Source organism: Apium graveolens, chromosome 1 (genome assembly GCF_009905375.1).
Source record: "Apium graveolens cultivar Ventura chromosome 1, ASM990537v1, whole genome shotgun sequence".
Taxonomy (NCBI): Eukaryota; Viridiplantae; Streptophyta; class Magnoliopsida; order Apiales; family Apiaceae; genus Apium; species Apium graveolens.
In genome coordinates, this window is record NC_133647.1 from 22,282,522 (window position 1) to 22,293,134 (window position 10,613).

Sequence of the window (10,613 nt, forward strand, 5' to 3'; positions counted from 1 at the left end):
AACCACTACTAATTAATGGGTAAATTACATGTCCATAATTTACTCCACAACTCCACTACCCCACTACCAAACAATTCTAAAATAATATTTTTTCTAATAATTAATCTATTTCTAAATATCTAAAATATCTAATAATTAAATAAATAAATAATTAATAACTAAATTTAAGATTATTCCAACATGATTCGTATATTATAAAAATGGTAACTTCTGGTTTGTGCTGTATGATTTGTAGATTTTCAATGGTTGGGAAGGCCAATAGGAGTAAAAAGGTTACCAATACTTTGATTGATATTCTTATAGGTGGTGGTGGGACATTTGGTCATAAACAAAATCAGATCATGTGTGGACTGCATTGGCTCCCCTATTCACCAACACATGATAAAATTTTAATGTTTCATAATATCTTGTTAAAGCAAGTTTAAAAGTGTCTTAAACTCATATCTTAAATTAGGATTTGAGACATTTTGTATTTATGAATACTCCAACAAAATGGTGCATTAAAATATTAGGACATTTATCAAATATCTCATTTTTAAGACATCGGTAGACATTCCTTATTTAATTTATATCAATAAAAAATTTCTTCCCCTTTTTTTACACATCTCTTCTCTCTCATCTTTTCTTTCCCTCCAATTGTAATTTAAATATAATATTATATTAATAATAAGACACCATTATAAGGCATATTGTTGGAGTTAATATGCAAAAATCATGTATTAAATCACTAGAATATTATATTTTATTATATTTATAAGTCATGTAATAGGACATTGTCAGACTTGCTCTTAATGCTTTTATCTCGACATATCTCAACTTATAGTATAATTAAATTTCCCATTTGGAAACAAAAATATATTATGGTCAAAAGTGATAAATTACAATTGTAGTCATTCTTTCCACACATTGCACTTAGACAACTATAACTCTCTGAAGTGATGACGTTCCCCTTTTATGCACCTCAACCATATTTTTATGTAACTAGATATTCTCGTTTATTTATTGACCACTAAAAGATACTCCTATCGGTAATATATATGCTAGCGGTGTTGTAATCGGAATCGGATACTCCTAAAAGTTTGTGATTCACAAATTTAAGTTACTGATTTTACAAGAGTAGAAGTGTAAAACATGTTAGCACAGGTAAATAGTATACTTTGAATTAAGCCTAATACTAAATATATCATCAGCAAATAGCAGGCAACTCCGAAAACGTCTAAATAACATAGTTGAAACTACAGCAGTCCCCGAAGCCCAATTTAGGCCTGCTGTTTCTACAAGTATTTATTTATAAAGAAAAAGCAACAGATAGCATTATCTAATATATACAAATAAAGACTTATTCTTCACAGTTTCCGAGATTTAAACGACCCCAAGCCAAGATCAGCCACACTTTTACATCAGCACTGGTTTCTGTTAACAAGACTTTCAGAAAATCTAATTTGATATTAGGGACATTCAATGATGAAATACATGAGCTAAACATGTAAATATCACAATACCATCAAAAGCAAACTTTGTTTTCTCAGTCAGACAACAAAAGATTTAACTTATAATACCTGCCTTGGGTTATATTTACAATCGTCCGTCCATCCCCCTAGCAGGCCTCAGATAAGACCTGAAAATACTTCATGATCCTTATTGCCAAAGGGTACCTGGTGTCCAACTGCATTTTCTGAAGATACAGGTGCATCATAACTTTCAAAATCAACCAAAGGTAAAGTATTGCTTTCTAGAGTCATTTTTTCTTCATTCATTACAGAACTCAAATCAGTTTCTTTTGTAGTTATCTCACTATCCCTGCTTTTCTGGGCAATAGAAATTTGAGAATCAACTTCAGGGACGGTCAACAGGTCTTCTAGAGGAAATTCGGAATTGGTGTTTTCCTGGGCAGTAAATTTAACCTCGAGAATAGAAGTTCCATAATCCAGCAAAGATGAAATGTCATCACCAGAGCCTCTCCCATCATATTTAGATATTGGACCTGAAATTTCCTCTTCAGTGCCCACACCATCCATGGTCTTTGCAAGCAACTGTTTCAAAATTTCAAATCTGTCCAACATCAATAATTTATCTTTGGTACTGCTCGATTCCTGCATGCTAGTTTCTCCTGAAGCCCAGTGGTCATCTTTTGCTCCAAATGATGAAATATCATTTCTAGAGCCTCTCTCAGCACATTTAGAAATTGGACCTGAAATTTTATCTACAGTGCCAACACCATCTTTGGTCTTTGCAAGTAACTGTTTCACAATTTCAAATCTGTCCAATATCGACAGTTTATCTTTCCTACTGCTGGATTCCCTCATGCTGGTTTCCCCTGTAGGCAAGTAGTCATCTTTTGCTCGAACTGATGGACAGTTATTAGCACGATCCAAAGAGTCCAGATCAATATGACCTTCACGGGAATGCTCAGATACATTATTTTTTTCAACTATTACTGTTTCTTCCTTCTCCAGTGCAGAACTATTGCGGGGTGATGAAGCTATATCAAGTGTGTTTTCACCTCCATAAGTTGCAAAAATTCTTGAAGGATATACAAGGTTTACATCGTCAATTCTAGGTGTCGATTTTTTTTCATCATAGCTAGTTTCTTCACACGCAAAATCGGGAGCTGTAAATTTGAGGCCTTGTGTATGTTTCAAATGCTCTTCACCAGCAGTTACTTCATTTGTAAGTTCAAAATCTTTATCCACGGAATATGAGGTGCAATTCATATCCTCATCTGTGTCATTTTCTTCGTTTGTAACTTTAGTAACTCGTTCTGATGGTCTAAGTGGTTCATTGATTGTCAGGGACGAAAAACCTGCAAGTGCCGCAGCTAATGCATCATCAATTGACATGGGTTTCTTTGCTTTTTCTCTAGGATAGTCCTTCAATGGTTCCACAACCTCGTTCTGTTCATCATCCTCGTCACATGAGAACTCGGGGGCTGTAATTACATAACTAGGGGTAAACTGAGGAGACCTTTCTGACTTCAAATTTTCTTCATAAGACTTAGATATGTTATCATCAAAGTGGGGCTCATGTTTTTCCACTTCTGACTGTACATATGGAGGATTAGCACAACCATCATTATAGAAGGAGCTGGAGGCAGAGTCGAGAGACGAAAATGCAGGAGCAGAAAATCTTGTGCAGGAAGGAGGTTCAGAATTCTGGATATTCTTCACAATTAATTCCAACTGGTCCTCTACTCGCTGAAGCCTTTCCTCCATGCTACTTATGGGCCGAACCATCTTCTCTTCAAACCTTAAACAGATATCTTCAATTCTGCTCATCCGAGAAATTAGTTGCTCCATAACTTTTCCAACATAGTTATTAGAATCCACAACAGAAGGATACTGTCCCACATTCCCTAAAATTGGTGCCGATTTTTGGAACTGGGGAGTTGCTTGTGCTGTAACCTCTTTAACTTCTTGGAACTTAACATCCGGCTCGTCTGGTACCTTGTATGTTTTATCATGATCATTTAAATGACTTGTTGACTCATTATTTCCCGTTCCTTTATCAGCACTCTCTTCTTCGACCATTTTATTAGAAATAAGTCTCTCCTGTGACTGACCAACATTGGACCTTGTCAACTGTAAAAGGGTAGGGAGAAACATAGTCATAAGAGAACTTCCAGCTGAGGTTCCACCTTGAAGGTTCTGAGCTGCATGGTTTTCTAGACTGGTAGTTTCCACAGCATCAGCATAGACATAAACCTCATCAACATATACATGTCCTTTGTTTTCAAGTGATAGCAGACGTAGAATGAGGGTAATAGAAGGTTCTCCATCAGAAATCTCTGCTGTAGCCTCATAGAAGTCCTGCAGAAATTTTTCACCGTTCAACATATTTATATGTACGTGCATCTGTGTATATATCACTAATTTCTATATCTACTGTAGCCTCCTACATTAACTCCAGTTTATTTAACTTAGTTGCCACAGTGCCACTCAAACATTTATTTTGCTTGCTAAAACTACATTTTCCATCATCGTCATAATATTAACTAAAAATGAACTGGCAAGTAATATATGAGCTACCACATTAAAAGAAAAAGATAGATAACTGATTAAGGATGTATGAAATGTGCAACAACATTTTTTCCCTATTTGCAATGTCGAGCCACATCCCAAAGTACGTACATAAAAATTGCAAAGAAATTTTCTATACACAGTCTGATGATGGCCACTTACTTTGGGTAGGAACACTCGTACCAGTACCTTTTTCGTATCAATGATAGTTTGCATGTAATAAGTTCAAAATAATGTAGATAGGGCACTATTAACAAATGACAAACAACTAAACTTGCAAGCTTTTCACGAACTGGACATAATACAAGGAACAGGGAAAAATGCGCTCAATTGGGTGAAATTTTTGAACATCGTGCTTCATTGAAAACAGGCTTCATTCATCATTGAATAAACAAACTTCAATTTTCAATTACTCATGTTTAAGTATATCTGATGGTAATGGATAGGACTCATCCACTCCACTAACCAGAACTGATCAGGGCAAGATAATACGAAGCCCTTACCCCTTAGGAATAATATAGAGAAAGATATCTGTACTTGCTCTGTTTTGTTGGGAAGAAAGTAGAAATTCCAAATTTTTTACAGTCAATAAATATAGATATTGGCATATTGCTTATCAAACATATTTTTCCACAAATTTAGGTTATGACAACTTTTATAAGCTGAAAATTGTTGGACAGTACAGTTAGGAAAAGTGGGACATGGCCCGTAACTAATAAAAGCAAGAAATTTATGTTAATTCTCTGATTGTCAAAATACAAAGGCCACAGAGTTGTAAGGTGTCACCATTCCAAGGGCAAGGGGATCATTAAATTAACATAACAGAAGATTAGACAGAATACACAGGCCTATGTCATGTAACCTTCGAAAGAACTAAGTAATCAGCCTAATTTATCAGCAATGCAGCACAAAATATAATCCAGAGTAGGAAGAGGACTACAAGCACATATCAGACATAAAAGAACTCAAACAACGTCCTAGTGATATATAACGTCCTAGTGATATATAACGTCCTAGTGATATATAGAGCGTGCCTTAACTTAGAGCCTTGAAATAAGGAGTGAATTCCACATGGATAGGTGCTAACCAGCTATACAATACATAATTTTCTCACTATCTGGCTAAAGGAGTTTCAAACATTTGCAATACTCGTGTTCTTGCCAATATCATCATCTCCATCCATTTAATTTCAGAAAAACATTATGGAACGTCTGAATTTCATGACTGAGACTCAAACAATTATGTAACTGAAAAATATAGTGACTTAAATATCAATGTGTCATATACTCGTAACATCACATTTTAAGATGTTAACCTCTCATGCTGTGTTCAGTTCAATGGAAGGAATGAAGTCTGAACAGAATGATGTTTAAAGTACAAAATGAATATGTTCGTAATATACATTGTCAGGAAAAGGTTATTATTATTTCTATAGTAGTATTAGTAGTAACAGGAGTCTGGTAGTTTTCTTTCAGGATGAGTAGTGTACTATGAGGTCTATAAATAGCAGTGAAGTCCCATTATTTTGATTTTTCAGAAAATGGAAACACTCTCTCTCTCTCTCTCTCTCTCTCCCTCCCTCTCTCCCTCTCTCTCCCCTCTCTCTCCTCTCTCTCTCCTCTCTCTCTCTCTCTCCCCCTATCTCATCTCTCTCTCACAGTTTCTCTGCTCTGTCTACCCGCTCTCTATTTCTGTGTTCTCTATGTCAATCTGTCTTAATTTATTACTTTTTAGCTTACTTTACAAAATTTTTATACCTAAATATACAAAAACATTTTTATACACCAAAACTACAAATAGAGTTCTTGAAAATCATTCATCCATTTCATTCACAAATATTAACTTCTGTTCAATTTTACCAATTCTTAAATGAGTACTCATTCCCACAATCCTGCTCATATTCTTCATAAATCTCATCATATAAATTCTACGTCCCGTCCATATTTTTCCAATTCAACTTTATTTATCATTCTATTTTTTATATTAATCATTCCATTTTGTATATTCTGTTCCAACCTCATTCTATTTAATCTAAACACAACACCACCGACAGATTTAGAAGGAGATACATGCAGACTCAAACTAGACTCCGGTCCGTCTACAAAGATCAAGATCAACTCCTATTCAAAAAGGGTTATGTCCTCCTTTTGATTAACTTGCCTATACTTCTGACCCCTTAGAGATGATACACCAATCAAAACACGCATCTTATCTTCTTAATCATCATGTTTAGTTACTTATCCACCTATGATCCCATGATAATATCTATGAATAATTTCTTAAAGGAGTTCCATCAGAAAGAGCATGATGCAATTAGAGCGTCTGGAGTCCAAACTGACTAAAAATACTATTAGACAAACATGACGGTTCAAAAAAAGTTTCAGCACATTTGTTTGCACATTTGTTTAGTAAACAAGGACAACAGGGGCTTAAAATGACTCATTATTATTAAGAGTAAACTGCCGTACCTGGAGGCTTCTTTCATCACCAATAATATCCCCTGGCAAAGAGTTGATAACTTCTACATGTGACTCAGGATTTTTCACCTCAACCCAGTCATCTTCAGTGCCGCTACTGGGAGATCTCTTTTCATTGTAATCCCTGGCAGGCTCTTTCATAGGTTCAATAGCAGCTTCTACATGGTTACTCTCCTGAAGTAAATCATCCTCTCTTGCAACAATACCACAACGTACGGTGCAGAGATACTCGTTACTACTGTGGGCATCAGGTTTACAGTATATCTCATAGACACGTGCTGTACTACGCACATAAACTTGCCTAATCTCGTGCTTTTGCATAAAAGTCACTACAAAAAGATGGTAAAAATTACAAAAAAATCATGTGGCCTCAGAAGAAAATGTGATACCATGCTCACTCGAGAACACAAAAATGAAAAAAAAAATCAAGACTTTGCATTGTCACAACCCAAATCATTATATTTACTTCAATTATTTTGTTTTGAATGCATGGAATATTTCTAAGAAATTTTCTGAACAAAAAATAAAATTAGTAATATATAGTTAAACAAGAAAGTGAATTTGAAATATAATATATATTTACTTATGTTGAATACAAGTACAATTTGAAAGTATAATATATCATAAAAGTTAAAGTAAATTAATTTAACAAACTAAAATTTCAAATAATAAGACCAATTAAAACCTAAAAAATGAAAATTACATATCTACATACATAAACACCATAATTAAACCTAAAACCATCAAAATTAAACTTGAATATCACAAAAATCAACTAAATTAAAGTAAATAAACAACAAATGGCGAAACGTACCAGTGATTTCGCACGGAGAAGAGTCCGATTCTGCAGGTTTGAGCAAAAGAGGAGGCTTCTTAACAAAATCAACGCCATTGGCATCGATCGGCGACTCGGACGACTCGAAACTCAGTGAGCCGTCGAACGAGCCACTCCCGATCGTCCAATTCGATGTGAAACTGTGAGTTTTGCGATGTGAAATGAAATCGCTATTCATTTCTTCAGGGATTTTCATTGTTTTGTATAAAATTATGTGTGCATAAGTGTATGTATAGATACAGATTTTTGTGTGTATAGTCTTTTGTTTAGTTGGGGTATGTGGAGATGTTTTAATTCTGTAATCTTTTGCGTACGTATGAAGCTGGAGTTGGTTACGGAGGTTTACTAATTTTGTGTTAATTATATTTTTGCTAAATTAAAATAAATATACTTATTTATCGGTTACATGAATTTATTATAATATATATATATAACCTGTATAACATATAAATATATATTATTAATTAAAGATATTAAAATATCAATTAACTGTAATGCACAACTTTAAAATTTTGATGGAATAAAGAATTTTATTTATCTTTAGTAGTATAAAAATGTTTATTTATATTTATATATTATTACTTAGATTTTAATAATCTATCTTCGTTATATTACAAAACATTAAAATTTTAGTTAGTATATATTTCTAATTGAGGAAGAAGATGTGACATGTATGTGACACTCTTAGATTGTTTTATTCTATTTTTAAAATTTTCTCAACTTTTTAAAGTAGAAAATATAAAAAAAAATTATAATTATCTTATATTTTTCTGAACTTTCTCCTTTTTTTCTTAAATTAATTTATCATCTTAATAATTTCTATAAATTTCTCTTTTAACATTATCTTTTGTGTAAATTATTTTGAATAAGGATATATTTTCGTTATTATCGAAAAGAAGTGTGCAAATATTTTAGAAAATTGATATTTTTGTGCAAGTATTTTAATGTTTTATAATAATTTCTGTTTTAGATTTTATTTTTGTGCAAGTTTTATATAATAATGATGTTTCTTTATTATCGGAACAAAACGTGCAAGTATTTTAAAAAAATTGATATATTTGTGCAAGTATTATATTTCGTTATTATTATAAAGAAGCGTGCAAATATTTTAGGAAATCCATATATTTTTGCAAATATCTTAATTTTCTTTTAAAAATTATCTTTTAACATTTTCTTTTTGTGCAAGTTATTATCGAAAATAAGCATGCAAGTATTTTACAAAATCGATAACTTTGTGCAAATATTTTACAAAATCGATATATTTTCATTTAAGCTAATATGTGTATAAAATATTTTTTTAACATTGAAATTACGTAGAGGGGTGGTAAAATCTATAATGATGGTAAAATCTTAGAAAGAAAGTTTTAGAATAACTTAATTAAAAGGTGATAAAATCTAGAGAGGTGGTAAAATCTTAGAAATAAAATTATAAAATTACCTAGTTAAAGTTAGGTTTTTGTATGTTTATGTAAGAATTCCATTAGAATTGAGTTAAACAGAATTTCATCCCTAAGAAACATTTTTTTTATTTTGCTTTGCTCGAAATTCAGGATTTTGTAATTTCTTGAGCATGATTTTTAATCGATTTCATGAATTGTAAGAATAAATGTACTTTTATGTTGTTAAATATTTGAAAAACTGTTTGACCATGTTTATAGTCGTAAAAATCTCGCTGCCTTAAACTTGTTTATGTGCATATTATTTAGGTTAAATTTTGAAAATCATATTTACATTATGTATTATCCTTGTGTTGGATGGCATGAATTATATAATTATTTTGTCATATTATCAGTATTCTGAAAAAAGTTAAAATAGAATTAATCAAAAGGCAAGTCTGATACTATGGAACTGAATAAAATATTGACAAACAAGTTAGATAATGTAAAAAGAAAATTAAATTATCTTATATATACATATATGTCAATCATTTTACTTTAAAAATAAAGAACAAGTCGTTAGGTTTTTCATTACCACTTAAGTTTCAAACTTCATTTTGCATGTTATTATAATTTTGTCACTATTTATTTTGTTAAGCTTTAAAGTTTATCTTAATTGTCTAATTGATTTTATATTTTTAGAGTGCAACGTTTTGTCCAAGGACGAACTGTAAATGTTAAGAGACTTAGAGGTTCGTTCTTTACTATTTGATTATAAAGTACGTTACTTGTTGGTGAGATTGCGAAATTATATGAACAGCTGGTATTCCCTAACAATCTTACAACAGAATTACAAAAAGGGGGTTGAATGAAATTTTGGTTTCTTTTGAAAAATTTAAAATCTCTTTACGAATATATATAACAGTGTTTGAATAAGCTAGGTGCGGATAAGAAGTATTCAAGTATTCAAAACACAAAGTAAATAAACAAGGCTATTTAAAAACTTTTTGGTGGATTGATATTTCCACCAGAGATATATATAAATGCAGAAGATCTTTGTGTTGCAAAAGCATACAGCTGCTTACAAGAGTTTTTACAAACTGAACTTGAGAGTGCTAAAAGATACATCTTACAAATGCTCTCTTGTTCTTGCTTGTGTTGACTGTGTCAGTCGATAATTAACTCATTGCTACACTTGATTTATATATCACCAAGATACATGTGTAATAAGACGAAACGTAAATCTATTATCTAGGTCTAATCACATATTTCTTTATTTCTCTTTCCCATGAAATCCAGATAGATACAGCATCTTTGAACGTCCCTATTTTGCATGGAAATGGAAATGCTTCTTGATCTTCATAAACCTGATTACATGATGCCACATTCCTTTTATATATAATCAACCCATGTGACTGTCTAGTCACTTACAACTGCTATTTGAATCTGTTATCTGTTAATACTCAGCTTGGATTATCTGTTGAGTCTCTTATGGATCATACATTGAAAGTGCTTTGAATCATCCGTTGACGGCTTTGTAGTTTATCCGTTGATAGTGTTTCCTTAGCAGTTGATACTCTTTCACTTATGCAGAATTACAAGGCATCATCTATTTATAATTAGCCAACCTATTTTGCAAACGTCGAAAGGGTCCTGATGTAGTGGGATGTTGGACATCTGCTTCTCGTATGGGGAAAGTTTATGAGTCTTGCTAGTAGTCAACATGACTTGGAATGTCTAACAATTTTTAAATCTCTAAGATATTATAGTATACGGGAATGTACTACAGACTTATTTAAACATAAGCTACTCCATTACTTGATGGCTACAAAAATCATTTTACTTATCTACTTAGAGTGTTTTGTCAAGTTATCATCACCCACATAACATATTTCTAACAATCTCCCCT

General features: G+C 32.3%; 1 protein-coding gene across 1 annotated transcript; it reads right to left on the minus strand.

Moving 5' to 3' along the window:
• Positions 1-1,132: 1,132 nt before the first annotated feature.
• Positions 1,133-7,636, minus strand: LOC141661680 (uncharacterized). The gene is made up of 3 exons (XM_074468689.1): positions 7,308-7,636; positions 6,485-6,822; positions 1,133-3,806 (listed from the first exon to the last, which is right to left on the minus strand). Exons 1-3 carry the CDS (start codon positions 7,522-7,524, stop codon positions 1,608-1,610), a joined length of 2,754 nt encoding a protein of 917 aa, XP_074324790.1. The 5' UTR covers positions 7,525-7,636; the 3' UTR covers positions 1,133-1,607.
• Positions 7,637-10,613: the final 2,977 nt, after the last annotated feature.